The 23,677-nt window shown below is 36.0% G+C and overlaps 3 protein-coding genes across 4 annotated transcripts; 2 read left to right on the forward strand and 1 right to left on the reverse strand.

Annotated features, from left to right (window-relative positions):
- Positions 1-146: 146 nt before the first annotated feature.
- Positions 147-11,753, forward strand: LOC118273497 (cyclic nucleotide-gated cation channel beta-1-like). 2 transcript variants are annotated; one of them, XM_035590491.2, is made up of 14 exons: positions 147-308; positions 6,767-6,855; positions 6,964-7,029; positions 7,380-7,520; positions 7,595-7,740; positions 8,206-8,465; positions 8,571-8,720; positions 8,822-9,127; positions 9,369-9,492; positions 9,778-9,860; positions 10,067-10,213; positions 10,295-10,407; positions 10,659-10,989; positions 11,214-11,753. In XM_035590491.2, the coding sequence occupies exons 1-14, from the start codon at positions 276-278 to the stop codon at positions 11,289-11,291; spliced, it is 2,067 nt and encodes a 688-aa protein (XP_035446384.2). In that variant the 5' UTR covers positions 147-275; the 3' UTR covers positions 11,292-11,753. The 2 variants fall into 2 exon arrangements, with proteins under 2 accessions (XP_035446384.2, XP_035446385.2); XM_035590492.2 differs by lacking the exon at positions 147-308 and adding an exon at positions 3,361-3,547.
- A 7,787-nt stretch (positions 11,754-19,540) lies between these two features.
- On the forward strand, positions 19,541-21,724 carry LOC118273451 (outer dynein arm-docking complex subunit 4). Its single transcript, XM_035590428.2, has 4 exons — positions 19,541-20,298; positions 20,557-20,817; positions 21,181-21,425; positions 21,524-21,724. The coding sequence occupies exons 1-4, from the start codon at positions 19,825-19,827 to the stop codon at positions 21,537-21,539; spliced, it is 996 nt and encodes a 331-aa protein (XP_035446321.1). The 5' UTR covers positions 19,541-19,824; the 3' UTR covers positions 21,540-21,724.
- Positions 21,725-21,935: 211 nt separating this feature from the next.
- LOC118273342 (uncharacterized) lies at positions 21,936-23,669 on the reverse strand. The gene is made up of 5 exons (XM_050706332.1): positions 23,568-23,669; positions 23,412-23,489; positions 22,994-23,083; positions 22,357-22,593; positions 21,936-22,076 (listed from the first exon to the last, which is right to left on the reverse strand). Exons 1-5 carry the CDS (start codon positions 23,622-23,624, stop codon positions 21,948-21,950), a joined length of 591 nt encoding a protein of 196 aa, XP_050562289.1. The 5' UTR covers positions 23,625-23,669; the 3' UTR covers positions 21,936-21,947.
- Between the last annotated feature and the right edge of the window lie 8 nt (positions 23,670-23,677).

Below are 23,677 nucleotides of genomic sequence, written 5' to 3' on the forward strand. Positions count from 1 at the left end.
AGCTCAATTTTCGTGCGCTTTAGTGCTTTGTCATCAAAGCAAATATTTGCTTCCCGCCCAAATTCATAATAACCCGAACAAATTAAAAATACCTCGTGTCACTGTGATTTTATAATAATGCGTGACATTTTTAAATTGGTCGTGTATAAATCTTTCAGCTCGTAAAATTGACAAGTGATACCATATCGACAGAGGTTTCCGGTTTCGTAAATTTTATCTAAAAGCTTTATATGTAGTGAAATGGTGGTAGAAAAGTGATTTATATTTAACTCAAAATGGTATTTGAGACTCTATATTTCCTGAGAAAGGTAAGTTCTAGCTGTAATTCTCGAGTTATCGTAACAAAAATAAGCGCACTAACAGTAATAATGTAAGTAGGTAGGTACCTATATTGTTTGTTTTGACGTTTTACCTGAGCTTTCTAAGTAACTAGTACCTATGTATATTGATCTTACTATTTACATGCTTATCATATAGGCTTTTAAACAGGTAGGATATAATTAAGACAAAAATCTAGCGTTTTTATTGTCAACGTTGTCATTTGTTATTGATTTTGTGATGTCAATGGTAACTATCCTCGGTACTTCGCTACGTATCTACTATATCTATACTTTATCTGCCGGCCGGAAATAGAGGGTTTTTAGAAAGCTCAATTAAGCAAAGTAATTTGCTGTCCGTTTCAATAGGATCAAATACTTATATATTAGGTAGGTAGGCTTATTTTATGTGTGGGTGAACTGAGGGACCACAGTGGGAATTCGCGAAATTAATGTTCTAGGATTTAGTAGTAGACCTAAAACAATTGTAGAACGAATCTGGGAATTGGTAAATAAATATTTTAAAAACTATGACCCATAAAGTGTGGTCCCTCAGTTCTCAAAGACGATCAGCCAGATCTCGGAAACTATCTTATAAAAGAAGGTTTTGTGAATACAGACATTTAGTAAATAATTTGTAAAGATATCTGTTAAATAACAGACCACAAAGCATTAAAGATAAAAAAAGTATAGCAACTGAACTGTGGTCCCTCAGTCCACATAACAAAGATAAATATTTTAGTGAATATTACTGAATAAAACCGTTATTATTCTACATAAAGTTTTAGTAAAAGTCTTAAAACATATTGTAAAAAGAAATGGATCTTAAATATCGAAGCATTTCGAAGATAGCGATGATTAAAAGTGGTCCCTCAATCCTCTCCTCCACTGACATTTAGACACTGCTAGCTGCTAGACGAGAGGAATATCAGAAAGTCTAGTGTACTTAACATTTAGTAATAGTTTTCTACTAAATAATAGGTATATAAAATTTTGTATTTCTTACCTCTAAGCTGAGAAAATATTTATTTTCTAATCCTATGAAAATAGGTAGACCAGTGTGACCACAAAATCAAACAAAGTGTAGACAGTACTATTATTCTTTATTTATTTAGATGAAACGAAAACAAGGTTGTACGGTTAATTTAATGCTTTATTACATGGCGTATGTGTATTTAATAAAAAGTAGAAAAAAAGTACAAAATTAACTCATCACTTATTATAATACTTTTATTTAAGTAAGTGACATTTGGACGTAGCTAATGAGTGTAGGTAAGTATATTTGTTGGACAGTACTTTCAATAATCCATTAATCCATTCAAATCGAATGAAATTATTTTTGAAAGCTCGTAATTGTAACTAAATTGATGATCACAAGTGGTACAGTTCCTGTTTCCTGTTAACCATACAACCTTGTTTTCGTTTCATCTAAATAAATAAAGAATAATAGTACTGTCTACACTTTGTTTGATTTTGTGGTCACACTGGTCTACCTATTTTCATAGGATTAGAAAATTAATATTTTCTCAGCTTAGAGGTAAGAAATACAAAATTTTATATACCTATTATTTAGTAGAAAACTATTACTAAATGTTAAGTACACTAGACTTTCTGATATTCCTCTCGTCTAGCAGCTAGCAGTGTCTAAATGTCAGTGGAGGAGAGGATTGAGGGACCACTTTTAATCATCGCTATCTTCGAAATGCTTCGATATTTAAGATCCATTTCTTTTTACAATATGTTTTAAGACTTTTACTAAAACTTTATGTAGAATAATAACGGTTTTATTCAGTAATATTCACTAAAATATTTATCTTTGTTATGTGGACTGAGGGACCACAGTTCAGTTGCTATACTTTTTTTATCTTTAATGCTTTGTGGTCTGTTATTTAATAGATATCTTTACAAATTATTTACTAAATGTCTGTATTCACAAAACCTTCTTTTATAAGATATTTTCCGAGATCTGGCTGATCGTCTGTGAGAACTGAGGGACCACACTTTATGGGTCGTAGTTTTTAATATATTTGTTTACAAATTCCCAGATTCGTTCTACAATTGTTTTAAGTCTACTACTAAATCCTAGAACATTAATTTCGCGAATTCCCAGTGTGGTCCCTCAGTTCACCCACACATCTTATTTTCCGGAGCAGGTCTATTAAGAGGACCCGGTGCCCCATACAGGTGTTGAGGGTGGCCACCGGGGTGGTTTTAGTGAGGTAAAAATCCCACACTCCCTAGTCTTTCTCCCCAAAAAGCTAGGCGCCTTTTGAAGGTTTCCCCCCGTCATCAAAAAAAAAAAAAAAAAAAAAAAAAAAAAAGGTAGGCTTATTTACGTACATAATTACTGCACCTACCTACATGATTCTTGCTTGGGTTGGTAAGTTTTAATGAAAGTTAATCTAAGCTACCTTGCCAGTTATCTATATCTATTATCCATTCATTAACTTTTTGTGTGCCGGAACCCAGACCTACGCGAGACACCATGTGTTTTCTATTGTGTCTTATATACGAGATGTTAATTCATTAAAAATATTGAAATGTAGCAAAACGAGTTTTACAGATCCATTTAGGTTAAAAACATCTCTAACATTAAAAATTTAATCTTCTCATGATTTAAGTACATTATAGGTAAGTAGTGATGTGTACGGTTACGCTATAGGTACTTATTGAATTCCGAATTCGAACAATTTTTAATAAGCAGGTCTTTATAATATAGGTAGTTAAAAAAACTATCTTGTTAAAACATGATTCTTTCTTTAAAAAAATCATAGTGGTCCTGCAGTACCTATTGTAGATATTTTTGGCCAACCATATCATAGACCGGAATACTAAATCAGAAGAAACCTTCAGCATTTAATTGAACACGCGCTCGCTATTAATTAGGTACCTGATTTTATCCTGTAGCCAAGTATCAACAAACGAATTGCATATCCGTTTTCTTGGCCCAAACATTGGCTCCAATACAGATGGCTGTATTGGAGCCAATGTTTGGCTGGTAAACCATGGGGTTTACCGCCACTCGGAACTACAAGCGGGGTCTGGCTAAAGTTTATTTGAACAGTCGCTTAAACGCCTCCGTGGCGGTCGCGTGTGTCGTTGACCGGAAAATTCCCAGAGTTTTTCTTATTTGCTTTTACCGCCATAAATTTTACTAACGGTAAAACAGTTTTTAAATTAAAATGTGAACGTTTTGTTTGTGAACAAATATGGAAATTAAAGTTGATGTGGTGAGCTTTTTTTTGACGCCGGAATATACACACTTTTTTTTTGATCAGAAATATATAGGTGGACCTAATTTACGTGATGAATTAGAAAAACCGTGATTTATATGTTTTAAGTATTTACTAACTTCTCGAAATATTATTCCATTTAATTGCTAAATGATATACGAATTCTAAATAAATAATTGATTGATTGATAAATGATTCCTAAATGAATACGATGTGCAATGACGTGATTTCGGGAGCAATTAATGAGACGTGTGATTCTTGTGAATAACTTTAATTCACTGTATATTTGTAGGTACACCTAACTTACACTACTTATAAGGACGAGGTGTCACACAAACTACAGTCTAAAACAAAAAAAAAACAAATTCGAACTCCAATACATACCTAAATACAGAATTACAAATAATATAATATGTAAGTAGGGAAGTACTTTATAACAATAAGTTTTGTTCTAAAAATTTGTTTGCAAAGAACTCTTATCCATCCACCAATTATTGTATTAATCGTTAATCAAACACCATTATTAAATATTATATTTAATAAGTAGATAGTTTCTAGAAAAAAAAAATTCATCGTTACAAAAATTTACCGATCCAGTAGGTACTTATTTAAGTTAGTTGGTGTCGGCACAGAAGAAGACTAGACAATAATGTTAAAATAATGGATCTCTTGAGACCTATTAATTTTATGAAATGTACTCTCAATGTTATTTTTAAAAACTAGACAATAGGTAAAACATTGAATTACTTACGTAGTAGTTACTCACTTCGGTTCAAAGATAGATAGCCAATTCCAGTGCACTTGCAATTTCAATTAACGTGGATAGCTATGTACATCCTTTAGCTCACTACCAACTACTAGGTAGATAGGTAACTACTGGTAAACGCCAGACATACTCGTATCTACATACAAATCTAATTCCGTATTACAGATGACTCTACTAATTCACCACACCCAGTCTTCAATTACTTTAAATATGGCTGCTTGCTGTTTTTAGATAGCTTAGTACTGCCCAAAACGATGACCGCGCCCTCTTTTGTCAACTAATATTGCCGAACTATCATTAATTTTAATATTTAGGGCCGGCTTAAGTAAGCAGTTAGGTTGGTTTCTAATTATTTTGAACTCTATCCGATTGATCGATATAGATAGTGGGTAAAGTGTTGGTTAGTTAATGGAGTTACCACTTTTTTATGGTATAAGCCGGTAAACGAGCAGACGGATCACCTGATGGTAAGCAGTCGTCGTCGCCCATGGACACCTAAAACACCAGTGCCGTTATAAGTGCGTTGCTGGCCTTTTGGGGGTAAGGAATTTAAGGGTTGTTGGGGAATCGAGGATTAGGAAGATTTGGAATGAGGGGGGGGGGTGGGGTGATTGTGCCTCCGTAAATTATGTTAGATGTTACAATTGTTTGAAAAACGCTCCCGTTAATAATCAACACTGCAATTAACATCGCAGGGCTTCTCATGTCGTTTCTCGTTGCAATTTGTGTGACTTGTACTTTTTTCTCCAACTGCGCAGAAATCTTTTATCGTTTAAATATGGTTTCTGAAAACTACTTACTAAAACTACAACGATATGAGTTTCATAAGATAAAGAACTGTAACCTGTTGATGAATTAGGTAGGTAATAATGACAAAAATGTTACCAAAAATGTTCAAAATAACAATAAATCTCCGTCAAGCCTTAAAAACACTGAACGAAATAAATCAAAGCCCGTATTATGGAGATCAGGGCCCGATATGGATGCCAATGAAGCGAGGCCATCAAACCGACGCCATTATCCTCCGAACACCTCAATGTGATTTGAATACAAAAAAGCCGTTAAGTGCTTTCTTACTGTGCCAGTAAACAATGAAATATTATGGCCATCGGACCACTCAGTAATGAATTGTGAACATAATATTGATAGCTTTATTGTATAGGAACATAGCCAGACGTCTTAACGACCTGACTTCATCTGTTCACATGACATACCATCAGTCTTTGTCCTTAAACTTCCTAATTGTAATGTTATGTTGAAGAGGTCGTGACTATGAAAATGATAATTTAGTTTCATAGGTTTTGAAATAGATTTTTCAAGGGTACAGTTTACCTTTGTCTACCCTTTACTTTTACCAACAGAGACACCTATGTAAGCCTGATAGTCTTACCTGCTTACGGTAATATCAATTAAACGCCATAAAGCACTTGCTTTATTTTACGATTTTAGTTAACCTACTTAGGTTAACTAAAATCGTAAAATATCTACATACTAACACAATCCGAGTTTTTTTTTTTTGAGCGGGTGTATCTTCCTATGACTTCTTTCGCCTTGGGCAAGGCGAGGGGAAGTGTCAGACTTTTACTGACTAAAAACCACCCCATTCCTTCTTCTGCTTTTCGAGCCGAAGCCCCGGTAACCCCCTAAGCAGTCCACAACTCCCGACAATTCGTGTATTTGGAACTAATCAAATATTTACATCATCATCAGCTCTACCGATACCCAATGTTTAATCAAAATATAAACATAATCCGTTTTAATATCAAGATGATCGTCTTGTGCTCCAATGGTTGACATTAAAATGACTCCATAATAGAAGCATTATAGCTTAACTCTCATTACTAAGAATATAGTATTAGGAGTGGACGACGTTTATGGGTTATGACTTTTACGACTGTAGTAAAATGGACGTTAAACGCTGCCATATTCCGTTGTATATCAATCAGAAAATTAGGAGAAATTAATTGTTCTCCTACCGATCAAACATTTAGTGCTTGACCTGGATTTTGTCCGGTGGCGGGAATTTCTATGACGTCACAATGTAAGGCATTATTGTTGGTATTGCTGAAGTGAAGTACTCGTATACTTGGCAGCCGGAAGGTAATATTTATACGCCAGTCCATTGTTGACTTACGTACTCAGACATAGGTACTACGATATTGCAATTGCAATTTATGACGTAGGTCGTAGACTCGTAGATGATGGCTCAATCGTATTACATCGATGTTTTAGGTACCTATACCTTATAGAGTTTCTTAGTCTTTGTTTTACCTTCATTGGCGTCCAGTGTAATACTTTTTTGAACTTTTTTGTTATCCTCATCAGCGAGATAACCTCCACTGCTGAGCAGAGGTCTCCGTTTACGATCTGCGCTATACTGCTCTAAGCTCGAAGCATCCAATGGCTACTCACGACTTTAATAATATCGTCGTGTTTGCTTTAATTCACAGCACACGGTGCACCCAGCCACGCCTGTGAGAAGGCCTCCCCAGACCAAAGACACCTGGTGCACGCCAGAATCCACACCGGTCCATACCACGTGAGTGTATGAAATATACTCTACTTTCTTGTAATTATCTCCCAAAATCATTCCTTTGATAAAATTCATATGGCGTTGGAATATAAATGTACCTAATTTCTTTTGCAGATTAACTAAAACTAGATCTAATATCGAAACCAAAGCCGAGCTCCAAGATGTACAGAATAAAGAAAGGTATGAAAATACATTAATGTTATTATACTTAGACTTAGGTACCTATCTACTACCTAACGACATATCAACAAGTCAATTAAAAATCAATCAATTTAAATATGAAATTTTCTAAGTGTATTCCAAATCAATTTCACTAGTAAATAGATAGCTTCTGGTAATTTCAATTGAGGAAATTGATCAAATATTAACATGAATAATTGCGTAATTCGTCCGTAAGAAAACATTACAACTACTTACTTGCTTCATTGGTCATAACTAAATCAAATTTATTTAATTAAATAATTCGAAAATATTGCCCCAACAAACGCAACTATTTGAAATAACAACCCGTGCTATTATAAAAATTCCAGAGATTTAAGTCAACTGCAAAAAGTTCAGCTCTTCTCGCCGAGTCCGCCCCCTGCATACAAATCTGAGAATGATATAACACAAGCTGACACTGAATTAAAGGAGTTCAAGCTACCATCGTCCAATGATAAGCCGCCAGATATGTAAGTGTACTTATTACCAGTTGTTCCTTAATAATATTCATTCCAAAATAAACCTTATGTATTCTCATTTTTAGTCCACCGGTCTCGGAAGACAAACTCGATGCAATAATCGAAACTCCACAGAGTCCAGTTCCCACTTCTCCTTCTTATCATCAAAAATGCCAAAGGTTTGCACAATGGTCGGCACTCCGCGATCTTTTCGTGCCGATAGACCCACAAGGTAATTGGATTCAAGCAACTCTACTAAATTCTTTTTAAATTGCCATAATAGCTGGTCCCAGTTGGGCGCCAATTAAGCGCTGCGACGATTGTTTAAGAACTATTAGATAAGTTTATTCTCTCTCTCTAGTAGTCGAGTAAGAAAATTGCTTAGGGGCGTGTCAAGTAATTGTGGTTGGTAGACAATTACAGCTACTATTTGCTTAAGCTGTGGAAACAATATTGACTGAGTTTTTAATTGCACTTTAGCTTGAATTGACTAGTACAAACACTATAGCTGGCAGAATTTATTACTTTCTAGTAATTTTCGACATTTATTTTGAATATTTATATTTTAACCAGTATAATACTCAACGCTGCAGTTTTTTTTAACAAATACCATTTTACCGAAGACTTCTTCAAAGCTTTAAAGGTAAACACAAAAATGGAATAAATACGTATTCTTGCATCTTAAATATTACTGCAGGTCCCCACTACATCAGTTGGCTTTTCATAATGACGATAAGCTACAGCTACAACGCTTGGTGCATAGTTCTCCGCGCGACATTCCCCTACCAGACTCCTAGCAACACTAGTATATGGATGGCATGTGACTACGTGAGCGACATCATGTACCTTCTGGATACTGTGTTTGTGAAGCCAAGACTTATGTTTCTTCATGAAGGATTCTGGGTCGATGACCTCGCTGAGACACGGAAGAACTATAGGAAGAAGTCCCAATATAAGGTAAGGAAATATAGGTAGAGGAAAATAAATTTTATATTTGTATTATCTAATTAACCATATTATCTATGTGTCGTATTACTCACGGTCTTTTTTATTTTTTTTCAGTTTGACGTAGTATCTCTCCTCCCATTGGATTTATTATACCTATACTTCGGAACAAATAAAGTGATCTTACGCTTTCCAAGACTGTTGAAACTGCAAACATTTTGGGAATTCCACCAAGCTATAGATAGAGTGCTTGCCTCTCCTTATGTTGTGAGTATAATATACAAAACTAAAGAATAAAGGACTAATTTTTTTTATCCAATCTGCATTTAATGTTCTGAGATATTTATTAATTTTATCTCTATCTACAGGTGCGAATAGGCAAAATGCTGTTCTACATTTTCTACCTAATTCACTTAAATGCGTGTGCGTACTACGCAATGAGTGACTACATAGGACTGGGCAGTAACGGCTGGGTCTATGACAACCAAGGATCAGCCTACATTCGCTGTTTCTACTTCGCGACTAAAACTGCGACATCTATCGGCAAGAATCCGAAGCCAGAGAACACTATTGAGTACTTGTTCATGACTGCGGCCTGGTTGATGGGAGTCTTCGTGTTTGCCATTCTCATTGGACAGATCAGGGATATTATTGCTACTGCTACCAGGACCAGGGTAAGTAAGATACAAAAAGATGTAGAAAACTGAAAGAAGAAGAACATTCTAAAGTCTTAATCTTCCCTTAACTATAAAGGAAAAAAGCTAATGCAACTAACTGCCGTTCTTAGAGACATTTAATGATTACGTAAAGTATTCCTATAGTAACGATCTTGTTCCGAAAACTTTTGCTAAAGACTGGGTTAGGTAACCATTAAATAACTTTTAAGTACTAGTGCTTACTTCTTTTATTCTTCAGACGGAATACCGCAAGACACTTGACGGCAGCAGGAGTTACCTTCGTCGGTTAAACATGCCCGTAACACTACAAAGACGAGTAGCGTCGTGGTACGACTACACTTGGAGTAAACAACGATGTTTTGGTGAGTCGATGCTAAAAACATTCATGATCAATAGTTTATATTATATTTTAGCCTTGACTTTATTCCAATATCTGAATTCAAATTGAGGTCGATGCAATGTCTTCTTTATTTATTTTTTTAAACTTTGCCCAAACCAGAAACAACAATTTGTGGAGCATACGAAGAGTTGCTTCGTGCGGGAATCGAACCCGCTACACGTTGCACGGTAGCAAGTTATCCAGCCACCACGCCAACCGAACTTTTCCCCCATAAACTTAATTTAATTTATCAATGTTTTGTTTACAGATGAACCCAGAATTTTGAATTCTTTGCCATCTAATATGAAACGCGACGTGGCGCTTGAAGTTCACATGACAACACTGAGCAAGGTACACATAGAACTTATTTATTTTCTTTCTATTAATCTCCTCTCTTTTCTTTCTACTAATCTCCTTTCTTTTCTTTCTATTAATCTCTTCTCTTTCAATTTCAATCAATCTACGTTTAGATTGCACACTAGTTTTGCCATTTGTACTTATTTCGTTCTTACAGCTTTGTTCATCAATTTAAAACACTGTTCCGTAAATGATTACAGGTACAACTATTCCGTGACTGTTCAGACTCTCTGCTCCGTGATTTGGTGTTACAACTACGTCCAGTCTGCTTTCTACCTGGAGATGTAGTGGTACGACGCGGTGAGGTCGGCCATCAGATGTACATCATTTCTTCTGGAGAGTGCTGCGTAGGTATTCAGTTAAATGCTATACAATGCATATTATTAACTACATGAGTTTTCCTAGGCTAATAGTGTTTTTAATTCCAGGTCATGTCACAAGATGAGAAAGAGGTTTTAGCTACACTACAAGAAGGTTCTGTGTTTGGAGAGATCAGTTTATTGGGTATTGATGGTTTACGACGACGTACTGCGACAGTCAGGTAAAATAATGTAAAAATTTAACTTGGCGCCCAACGTGGGACATATTTGTAAATATTTATCATGTTAAATATTTTTACTATCATAATTATTATCATGAATTTACATCCAAAAAGATGGAAATGTTAAGAAAAATTCGATTCGAATCAGTAATTGTTTTATTATTAACATAAGAGTCCCATGTTGGGCGCCAAATCTGTCACAGTAACAATTTACAGTAAACACATTATTTATACGACATTACATTCCACAGAGCGCGAGGCTACGCAAGCTTATTTGCTTTATCCAAAAGCGATCTCGACGCTGCACTAAAGCATCACAAGCATGCAGCTCAAGTACTACGCATCAGAGCAGATCAGATTATTCGAGAAAACGCAGCTAGACAGGCTAAACAGCGTATGATAAGACTCGAAGCGAAGAAAAGTGTCAGTATACATGAAGATGAGGGAGTTGTGAGAAGACGACTGTCCAATACTTCCAGCGCTTCTAATTTGACGCTAGAGGGCGCTAGGAGGCAAAGGTCAGCCAGTGCGATGTCTAAGAGGAGACTGTCTGCTGTGTCTGAGAGCGGGGTTATTGATCAGGTTTGTTATCAGATTAATTTTATTTTAAAAACAAACTCGTACCAACCCGTACATTTATTTAATGGTACACATGGTACATTACACCATTAAATAAATGTAGAAAAAAATATTAAAATTTTCAAGACTTTTTATTCGTTTCCTTACGACCTTTGAACATAATCAGTTGCAGTCTGCTATTTTAAGATCCTCTCCCACATTACAGTAAATTTCCAATATGATTACAGGGCCACGCAGCCACATTAGCAGTAACGTGCGACAGAGCGCGAACTCCGGTACCAACAATCGTACTGTCGGGCGATTGAACATAATTCTAGAACTATTTAAAAACAATACCCTTAGTATGAGTCTGCTTTACGTTTAAAGTAATCGAAACGAGAGTGCGTTCGGCGTTCTGATTGGTTAGTTTATTCGAGCCAGCCAATCGAGCGCCGAACTTGCTCTCATTTATAAAAAAATAAACTCATACTAAGGGTACAGGAGGACTAAGGAAAAGACTAAGAAGTGTGCACTTAAACTGAGAATGAAAACGGAAGAATTTATTTGTAAGAAGAATTGATAATAGAGGTGTTTTGATATTGTGGTATACGACATTAATGTAAGGTCATTTAAAGGTTTATTAAAGGAAAATGATTTAAAAAGTAATTTTATGCAAAAATGTCACACAATAGAATATTAATTAATAATAATAAATCGTTACTATTCCTTAGTAACGATTTATTATCAAAAACAATTGCTAAAGAAGGACTGGGTTAAGTAAACACAAGACGACTGAATACGGCGGTTTGATGTCTTTAGACTAAACTCATTTTCTTAAACAGAAAACCAAATATTGATGTTCTAGTCGATAATATAATATAGTAAATAAACTTCAAAGTATTAATTAATTATTTATATTTATAGCTAAGAATCTTATTAATTTACTATCCCAATTTTAGTTTACGGTATCTAGCCTCCATACCTTTAAAATGTATAGTGGATCTATTATAAAATATACCAAATATCAGTTTCAATGTCTATTCAGCTCAATATCATCGTTTTTTATACATATGTATGTAATAGTTGTTATTTTTGTAAATAATGTATTTTCGACGTGCATTATACTAGACTGTGTCTATTTATTGATGTGTGAAAATAAAGGAAACAAACTAAAATGTAGTATTAATTCTTTCTTCCAAATCGCTAGGAAAGTCTCGTTATGAAAAATACTGATTTCAATCAAATCTGATTAGGGAACAGAAGAGGAAGTAAGTTTTTTTATTATATAAACCAGTAAACGACCAGACGGATCGCCTGATGGCAAGCAATCGGCGCCGCCCATGGACACCCGAAACACCAGAGGCGTTGTAAATGCGGTGCGGGGTAACCCCTTTTGGGGTTTAGGAATTTAAGGGCCGTTGGGAAATCGGGTATTGGGAAGGAGACAATTGGGCCTCCGGTAACCTCACTCACACAACGCAAGCTTGCGTTGTTTCACTTCGGTTTTCAGTGAGACCGAGGTATCATTCCGATTAACCCGGCCCAGCAGTGCCGAAGCATGGCTCTCCCACACTTAAAATTTGGTCTTTGTACATAATTTGGGTTTTGTATTGAAGCTACATTGTACAATACAATCCCAATTAATTAGTTATCGTTGCTTTAATTAATTAAATACTTTTTTTTTAGGGTGGAAAATCATCCAATGAACTAGCCAAGTCCTCATAGATAGATAATTAGATAGCTATAGGTATCTGAATTAATTAATTTCATTTCTTCATTTAGGTAATTAGGTGCCGCTACATCGGTAGTCGTTCAGAGCAATGATACAATACCAAAAAGTGATGTGTCACTTGCTAAGTTAATCAGGAATAGTAACTATGGTAGAAACGTAGATATTCCTTGCTCTAGATGTCACATGGTAGTTTAGTCAGTGTTCTGAGAATTATTCATAGGTCAGGCATAATCTATTTGTGATTTTTTATAGTTTCGCCACCCTAGGATATTCTCCTGTGTCATGAGTGTGTTTACAAATATACAATTTCACATACACATGATACCAGACCCGAGACAACAATCTGTGGATCTCACACAGAGTTGCTCCGTGTGAGAATCGAACCCGCTACACGTTGAGTGGCAGCCGGTTGCCCAGCCGCCGCGTCAACCGTGCAACCGTAATTCCTGATAAACATTATAAAAAGGTTAGTGTAGCTCTTACCTACCTACCTACTTCCAAGTTTAGGCTACTCATTCGAAGTAAGAATAGGGTCATGGACTGATAGTACCTTCCCACCCACCAATTTTCATATTGCTCCGAACCAATAATTAAGTTAAAACGCCAATCAACGCGACAACGATTAGCTCTATTATGTTTAGCTTGCGTGCATCAAACGCGGTGACAAGAAATACTTTTACTAACTTACAATATCAACTGTGCCAAGCAATTTTCAACTTTAGTGTGTCTCAATAAAGGTCCTCTTGGGTGCATTAGAAAATTTGTGAAAAGTTAATAGAAAGTTACGACAGTCGGTGCAGTTTTTCAGTATTGTTCGTTTTTTTCTTTGTGTAGCGAGGATTTAATCAACGTCAGCTGTAATAGTAGTTTGTGGTGGATCGATAGTAATCTACCTATTTACGGAGACAGTACCGCGACTATCGGTTACTCGATCGATACTTTACTTAAAACTTTTTAAAGAAAATATATTATTATATTATGAATTTTCAGGAAGACTCTGAATGTATTAAATGAGCAAAGTGAACCAATTCGTATGAATATATTTTTAAAGTTAGTTTTGGTACTTATCCTAAAGCACACACTGAGATTAGGCACAATTGGGTACATACATAAGGGTTTTTTCTAAGATTTACAGTCCATGGTACTTATAAATTAATTAGTGAAATAACTGTCACTTTGCCTTATTATAAATTAATTATAATTGATGCTTACTGTGATCACTAATTACGAGTACTCATACCACTTACCTACCCAAGTAGGTACCCACTACACTAACATCAAAACGCACAGTAATAACATCGAATAACTTATTCGATATAAACCACCCAGTCTCAATATTTACCGCATAATTTTATTTATCCGAATCGAAAGTTTTACATAAGAAAACTCCGTAGCAGACTGATTACAGGCTTCATTATTGACGTTGCGTGCTCTCACTCATTTCTTTATTGAAATAAACACAGCGGGGTACCTCGTAATATAGCAAAAAATAAACAGAGACCTCATTTTGGGAAAACTTCACCAATTACGTTTTCATTGTTCAACTGAAACGGGGAGTTTAAAAGGTTAGGTAAAAGTTATAGGATATTTAATTTAGGTCAGTTTTAGATTGTGCTGCGTGTCGTCGGTAGGTGCTTTTATGTAGATGTTTCTTTTAACTTACATAAAAGTTTATATTTACTTATTTGTATATTAGATTAGAAGACAAAACTCTCAGATTCTCTTATTAATAGGAAAATACGGTAATACTCATGATTTTGCTATCAAAACCACCTACATAAAGAACAGGGAAATCCAAATTGTACGTAAAAAAAAATATCTTTCGACGTATCAGTTGGACACAAGCTCCAGACTTATAAGAAATGATTTAATTACCTCGTGAATTTAATAATTTAGATATTACAGAAACTAGAACCTAACGTAAGCTCGTTTACAAAAGTCGGAACATCGTGAAGCCTGCAACATCGTGCAGTGTAAACAACCCTTTCATTAGGGGTTAGTCGAACCCGATCAACTGGTGACTCAGTCTGCAACCGACTGCCACTGACTGTGGTACAACCGACCAGTCAATTGTTAACAAAAGTTTATCAGTAATTAATTAAGTTAAAATAATTAATTTCTTTGTATACCTAATTATATTTTTTCGAATGGGTGGTTACAGTTTAATTGTGTGATTGAGTAAGAAGAGTCAAGGTAAGTTAATTTTAGTGGTAGTATCAGTAATAGCAGTTTGTTTTCTGTTAATTATTTATAAGTTTTATACAAAAAATCGCGACGCGGCATAAACGAACACCCCGTAAGAAGTTACGCCTAATTAAAATTCAAGAAAAAAATATAATTATTTTGAAGTTGAATATTACCTAATTAGGTACCATTTGTTTGATTAGGACTAGGCTTATGACAATAAGAAAAAAAATATTTTTCTTAGAAATAAAACAACAATTGCACTTTACAATAACACCTAAAAAATATTATCTTATTAGGTTTTTACGCTGCCGCTGTCTTACCATAAATATTTATAATGTTATCATTCGTTGTAAAAATGTTAAGTAGATTGATGGACGCACTATCCGAAGGGGTTGAGATATCTTACTTAAATCTTAAATATTATGTTGGTAAGATATTGTTAAATATCTTCCCTATCTATACTTAACATATCTACATATTTAACCTAAATACATACACATGTAGACATTGACTACAACTAAAAGATTGGTTACTAGCATATTACCTAGCTAGACCGAAGCATGGCAGTCTGATTGATAGTCGAGATAACCTTCCGAAGCTTAATGCTACGTAATAAACCACGAAACAAATGACTGCGCTCATCATATCGCTATCAATTCAAATCAAAAAGACATTCTACCTGTTCAGGGGTGGAAGCGACACTGTAGCTTGTAGGGTGTATATATCAGACTTTAATGAAAGTAATGGAATCTTGGTAAATTCGTCAAGTTTATTTTTCACAATAGCAATTCTGTGAGCCACAGTGGGAAAATCTGTAGATGAAACACGGAAAGGTAGTGTATTAAAGATTTTAATAACTTAGCTATAAGTATGAGCCAGTTTTAATGGTAACATTAACTCTTGTTGATGTACCTAAATGTTACTGCTATAGGTAGGTAGGTACATTATCTTCAGTCATTAATAGTTCAGGTAGACCGTACACGTACAAACAAGCTGTATCTACTAGATATTTCATCGTTAGATAAAACTGGCATATTGTAATGGACTTAAAGACTGACTTTGATAAATAAAAAAGAAATATTATCCACCCTTGCTACAGTGTAGCATCCACCCTTTATATCAGTAGTAAATTATGCGCTATCTTCACAAGATCTAGTTCGATCCGGTTGAGTTAAACCACGGACGTCGTGTACAAGTTTACAGGGCAAATAATGGTTAATTTCATTATTTTTGTGGTCGTAAACTGGCGTATCGTGAGCTCGCGTGTTTCACGTTCCTAGATACCACATAGCTATGATAACGCATACTAGAATACGTCGTAAACAATATTATTGTTCATATTTTAGCTGATGAGATTCTTTCAAGAAGTTATAAAGTAAGGAAATTGGTCTTAAATCTTAATAGAAAAGTATTCTCATGTTTTTTATTAGAGCAAATATGTTAGTAGGTATTGTAGAAAGTGCGTGATAAAAAATGCAATAGAAGTAAAGTGTGTAAGAAGTAAAACATATTGGCATTTTACTATCGATAGTGTCTTTCAATAAAAAATTGCGACCAATGATACACATATTGTAATTTGTAATTAATTCCTTATCAAATATCACAGTAAAGCTACATTAGCATTGGTTTGTCTGCATTATGATGGCATATCGTGATCTAGGTACCCGCTGAGCTGGCAGGCTTGCATGAATAATATCCAACGGTAATGAGCACCAGCCGATGCCAAAGTTATGACGGCACCGCTCGCTTGCAACACAATATTATTTATGAGCTCATTTCATAATCGTGACGTCATTATTACCTGTGTCAATCAAAACAGATGATAACTTAGTAAAGTAACATCTCCAGAGAGAAAGGTAAACCAATGATATGAATTTGTGTTGCGTTAAAAACATCTGTGTTGTGTTAAATAAAACATCCCTTCCTTAACAACCTTTGATTGACCGGGCCCCCAACTGATTCATAAAAAAGTTAAAGCCAGAAACATAAAATAAAACTGTCCAAAATTAACCTTAAATCAACATGCATTCTGCTGTTCACCTGATGTGAAAATGATATAACTTTAATATTGTTGAAAAACAATATTTTATAAAGTTAAACTCGTAATCTGTGAACTACAATAAATGTCAGTGTCGCCACGCAAACGAACCAACTAGCAAACTTTTAATACCAAGTAGTTTGCCGACGGAATGCAACTATTCCTAACAGACCAACGAATGAAGCGATAGATTAAAAAATAACTTTCGTAAAAAGAAACGTTGATAATGCCGTTTTGGAAGCTCGGTAATTTTCCATTTTACCTTGACGGGTAAACTGGGAGATGACACGCTAATTCGTTTTCGGTAGCCGGATAGCCATTTCGCTGCTGAATATTTGAGCAAGGTAGTTTTTGGTGCATAACATGACGAACTATTAAGGTAATTTGATTCTCGAGGATGGATTGTCATAACATTTCATAGAACAGAAATGTATGTAGAGAATTACTTACTTAGATATTACGTTCTACCTAAACATGACATAAAATATTAATAAGAATTAGTTAATATATAGCAGTTAAGACCAATCAGATCATTAAGCAAGTTAGCGTTCTCTAGAACGAATTCATAAAAAAGAGCACAAAAAGACCAATAAATAATTTCGAAATAAATTTCTAATAATCGAATATCAATTCGTTTCCGTATGATAAAAAGTAATATTAATGCACCCCTCACCCGAAGAAGTCGGAATACGACAAATATGACATTGGGTGAGATGCCCCGATAACTGGGGAGAGTAATAGGTAGCCATCACGGAAGCGATTACAATTGAACGGCACGTTGGGGCCATAAACACAGCGGGGATCACAACCCACCTACTTAGATAGTAGTGTCCACTCTAATATTATATCACTGTGCTAAACTAGTCGTAAAACATAAGCAATTGCCTAAGTACCGCGTTTCTTACTATAATGTTATTATGTATAGTGTAAAGATATGAAGTAATCATCTTTGCTGATATTGAATACCAATCAAAAGACGAACGATGGAAACCTAGGCGAAAGTTGGGCGTATATCAGCCCTAAACGAAATCGCAATCATAATTTGCAAAAACGAATAAAATAAAACGTGCAATTCTAAGAACATAATATGTTGGTACATAATGTATAGGTACTGAGCATATTGTTTGTTTGAAAAAACATATCGGTGAACGCTTTAACCGAGTTCTTTATATCAGTATTCGTAGAAAACAGAGTCCAACCAATCGCTGTTCTCATAGCCCAACGCAAAATTTTATCAGATTAAAAGCGAACACAAATAAAGGGCAAAAATAGTGAGATTTATGTCGGCAGTGTCGGTGGTAGCGGCTGAACCATCCGTCATAGTCCAGGGTCGCTAAATGAGCAAACATTTGCCTAATACATTACAGGAAGGTTGCGGTTTCAGGCTAAATATTTACCAAGTGCTTGGAGGCACTTTAATAATTTTTCGGTAACTGAATCTGTTTATTTTGGATGGTATGAATTTAATGGTGGACTTGTATTGTTAATACATAATATATAGTTATATTGCGTTGAGTCTTAAGTTTCGGACATGAGTCACTGAATAGTGAATATCGTCGGTCCGAGTTCGATTCTAAGTCCATTCCTTAGGAATCTTTTTTTAATAATCATCCTGTAATTTTCAGAACTCAGGGCTCATCAATTTCGTGACACACAATGGGGAGGGGCAAGGAACCAGAGCTGCCGATCACCAACCCTGTGGAAGCCAAGAAGCACCGCGACGAAGCCTCCGGACATATCAAGAACGGCAACTACGACCGAGGACTCAATTCACTAGCTAAGGTATATACTTAAATTAATTACCAATTTTTATTTCATACAAGCACTTGACACCCTAAGCCGAATCAACAATATGAAATGTGAAACACAAAAATTTGTTCTATGCGGGAATCGAATCCGCGACACTTCGTATAGGAGTCAGTTGCCCACGGTGCTAAACGAGCAGTGCAGCCTTATTAGCAGCTTTACACGCGGGTTGGTGGATCAAAGGATTTAAATAATAAATTATATACCGTAATCAAACCCAATCCAACCAACCCGATAGACACTAGCCACATGCAAACACTCACTCTAATTTTCACGAATGTAGTAATAGTTGCTACGCCGTAGCAGAGCGCTACGCTAGTTATTGTATTGTAGTATTTTGCAAATTGTAGGCTGTAACATAATGTTACAGCAAAAACGGTCTACCATGCTCTTCGCCAGCAGATTTTAAAATCTACGGACTACCGAGCAAGGTAAAGGCCGGAGCTCCGGCTCGAAGAGCAGGAGTAGGAACGGCGTGATTTTAGTATGTAAAAGTATGACATTCCCTCTCGCCTCGATCAAGGTGGAATAATGCATTGGATGATTTACCCACCCCAAAATGAGCTGTGTCGAAAAATGTAGTTTTGTAATAAAATTATTAAAAATAGGGGTTTGTTAAATTACAGATGAATTTAAATAGAAAATTATAATTTAATTTACCCTTGCGGTTGCGGTCCCTTGCACCTAAACACGGAAGTATTTATGTAAATTACTTTTGTGTGATTATTAAGTTTTATAAACATTTGCATCTAATAAATTTTAATGTAAGAATTTTCCGTGTTTCGTGTGTGTAGCATAATGCTTCAATAGATACATTATGTACCTGTACATATGTACATACACAGATACCGACGTTGTTATTGTAAGTACTTCTACGATAATTTAACATTCTGATGTCCTCGGTGTTAGAAGTATAAACCTCAAAATAAATACAACACAGCGGTACCTTAGGGCGGGCCATACACCACTAGTGTGTCAAGAAGTGGGTGCGAAAACACATTCAGTCACCATGACAACGACAGCCGAGGCGTCGATACTGACGCCTTCCCACACACCTACGTTACATAACAACCAAAGGACATAGGATAACTTCTCCATGGACTTTGATAACGCTAAAGCACAAGCCAGGTCCATCCTAGGGCCTACGAAGGATGCTGAGTTCCTTCAGAGCTTCGTCCGAGTCGGTATAGGCGATGAAGAAGAAGAAACACCCGTGCAGAAAGCCTCGATCAGCAAGAGAGCACCACATTCTGCTGAACCAGAAATCGAGGATGAGAAACAGGCAGTCAAGGAGAGAAAGGAGTCAGTTAAGCCGAAAAAGAAATGGAAGAGGAAGCCAAAACGCGAGAGGAGACGACGCGAAGAGGAGTTGTATACGGACAAGGATCGGGCTGCAGCTGTGGTGATGGGCTCGAAGGACATCAAGCAGTCGTTGAACTTGAAGGACAAAGCAGAGCGTAGTAGCGCTCTACAGCTACCTGATGAAGCCGACGCCGGCACGCTGCTGGCTCTCGCTAGGGCTGAGATGATGAGGGAGCGATACCGTACCGCTGTGTTGTTCGTCAATAAGGTAGAATTTAGGGTGATAATATTCGTGCAAGACGATTAAAGTAACCGTCGGAATCTGGTATGCATGTATGTCTAAGATAATTGTTAAGTGCGAGGATCAATTCCACGACATGTAGTACTAATTAAAACACCCGTGTTCAGTAATTGTAGAGCACAAAAGTAGTAATCATAAAAGTAGAAGACACATCATCGGTCCATTTCTGTGCAGTGGGCTAGGTAAGTCTTTTGGATAACACTAACACATTTTTTATGATTCTAGGCCATTGAACTAGCTCCCGACGAGAAAGCAGCCTACGTTGCTCGCAGTAAATGCTACCTCCTCCTCGGTGAGCCTCGTTCAGCACTGATAGACGCTGAAGCAGCGCTTAAACTAGACCCTAAGGATGCTAAAGCCCTACTTCGGAAGGCAGAAGCTCTCTACTACTGCGGAGAGTTTGAAATGAGTCTTGTACATTATCACCGAGGATTGAGAGCCAGGCCTGACCTGAATGACTTCAGACTTGGAGTCCAAAAAGCACAGGTAACAAATATTTTTTCTCGAGCAACATTTTAGTAGGCTTTTCACAGTTGATAGATTAGAAATTTTTTCTAAAATCGTTTTATCGAAGTAATGAAAGTAAATCACGCTCAATAGTCAATAGGTACCTAATTATGTGGGTATATGATCTTGAGCTGAAGATCGAGCTCAGTAGCGTGCCATTGGAGAGGCCTATGGCCAGCAGTGGACGAGAACAACCTGATCATGATGATGGTGATGATGATGTTGACTTGAAGTCGCTTCTTGATCAGGAAAAGTCCACCTGTCTTCTTATGAACCTTATTATTATAATAACTTAGATATGTCAGTATACAAATTAATAACATGTCCATCTTTAATTTCCAGGAAGCCATTGAAAACACGATCGGTGCAGTGAAAGTGGTGAAGAAAGCTCCGAAGAAGAGATCAAAATCTGCGAGGCCAGTGCTGGGACAGCTGAACTCCGACAAGATCTACCTTGAGAACTTGTTGAAGAACCCTGACTTGGCCATCGCAGACAAGAAGAACGACGTGGTGATGAGACAGGCAGAGGAAGCCATCAGGTTCTTAGAAAACCGCGAGGAGTTTTGGAGACAACAGCAAACCACTACGTAATAACTTTAATTAAAGAAATAAGATTTTTTATGTCAACGTAAAAGTAAGTATGTGTGTATGATCAAATGTAAAGTTTAATTTTATCTTTTTTCAGTATCAGTATTGAATAATTAATGCATGATTAATGAGAAACAAACGACGGTGGATTAATGCATGACCAGATTATTCTATTCGTTTGCTAATAGAAAATACTAAGTGTCACAAAAAGTATTTTTAACTTTTCAGAGTTAGACCTTTGGTTAATCTTAGGTAAATTGGAAGTAAAATAAATTCATAGTAATTACAATCGTCGTTTGATTTTATTTTTGAACTAAAGTAACCGATATATTTCCAAGATTAAAAACAACTGCCATAATATAGCAAGTTTGTTAATAAAATAACCAAAATTACTAAAAATGTATTACAAATTTGTATAAAAATTTGAATAAACTAAATAACAACAATGACGTGATAAAAAAGAAATATATTCTTATAGACATGTAGGTATGTGTTTAAAAATATGTACCTAATAAATTCCTTTACTTTGATGAGCAAGTGCTCTCTCCATTGATGTAGTCCAAGTACTTTTGAAGGACTGGCTTGCAAATAGCCACGTTTATTGCCAGCCTTCTACATCTGTGCGGATGAGTGTAGAACTTCTGACAACCCTGTAGGAAAAACAACTTTATTAATTGAAGCAAAAGGTTCATTTCACAATTTCATGAAAACATTATACCTATTGAAATCTTCACGAAATTATAAGGTCTATAAGATGTTAAACTAGGGAGTAGTAAGGACTAAGGATAATTGTCCACCAACTTGCCGGAAACGCTGGATGTCGCTTCCAACCGACCGATTTGAAAGTTATTAGGGGATTCTTCAACCTTCAACTATGGATGTGTTGTGGTTGATAGGTATTGGTGATGATGCTATGGAAATCACACTCACCATCAGACAACTAACGTAGGCACAGACTTCATACTTCATATTATCACAGCAGGGGTCGCTAGTGACGTAACGTAGGTAGCGATTATCGAAACAGTTTTTCTTTATTTCCTCAACCAGTGGTGTCGTTTCAGGATCACTGTCGCTAATGTTTTGAAGGACATGTTTAACTTTCTTCAGGTCTATGTTGTCTCTTGTTGTAAAGTTATACTTCCCTGTCGCACATTTTGATACTGCACACTGGGAAGAGAAATTATTAGGTACCTATTGTCTTCTCTGAGTAAAGAAGGAAGGATAACTTAGATGAAATGTAACAATATCTAGGTTAGATTGGCCCAAATGATTTGCTAACGATAAAGTATTTTGTTCAAGAGCTGATACGAAATCTATCAGTATAGTGCGCGACTCGCGAGCAACTAGTTGACTGCGCACGTTTAACTTCGAAAAGTTCATTTATCTGTTTCAATAATTGAACAATTTTATTATTCACGAAATCTCGAGATTGGTCATCAGTCATCATTGTCTAATCTCTAACTCCAACTACATATGTAGTTCCGCGCGCATTGCACCTAATAGCAAGTTTAATCAGACATTGTGATAGGCTCTTTAAAGTAGTAAATTGTATAATGATAAGACTTACAGTAAATTCATCAGTTTCTAATTCGACCAAGCACTGGTTATTCGTGTCTACAAAAGTTTTCATCGGGTGACAGCAAGTCACTTCCATAGCCTGGAACAAAAGTGATACGTTTTGTTTTATTATTAGTCCCTGTTTGTACAAAATAGAGGGTAACTTAGGTCATTACGAATAGTACCTACCTTGGTACATTTTAATGACTACCTTTAGGCATTTTTTAAGGGGTGAAAATCATACAATGCCTTCTCCTTGGGCAAGGCGAGAGGGAGAGTCAGTCACTAAAAACTACCCCATTTCTACTCATACTTTTCGAGTTAGAGCCCTGGTAATCCGCAGCTCCGGATAGAATATTTACTTTAGGTAAGCAGATATAAGGTATACTTTTCTACGTACATACGTACATACCTAATGATTAACTTACCCTTGGGCTGAATACTGCATCACACGCTGCTATCTGATAAGGTTTCAAACATCCACAGCTTCTACGATTTGCACGAACCTTTAATTAATTAACAACTATGAATATTAAATTGGGAAAAAATAATGATTAATTCAATACTGAAATTAAGCTACTTACCGTCTGTGTTCCAAACAAGATTACAACTAAAACAAACGCAATAAAACGGAAACCCATCGTGTACAGTAGTAAAAAGACAACTCATAGCAAGTTGTAATAGAATATATTAC

This window comes from Spodoptera frugiperda, chromosome 1 (assembly GCF_023101765.2).
Source record: "Spodoptera frugiperda isolate SF20-4 chromosome 1, AGI-APGP_CSIRO_Sfru_2.0, whole genome shotgun sequence".
NCBI classification, from domain to species: domain Eukaryota; kingdom Metazoa; phylum Arthropoda; class Insecta; order Lepidoptera; family Noctuidae; genus Spodoptera; species Spodoptera frugiperda.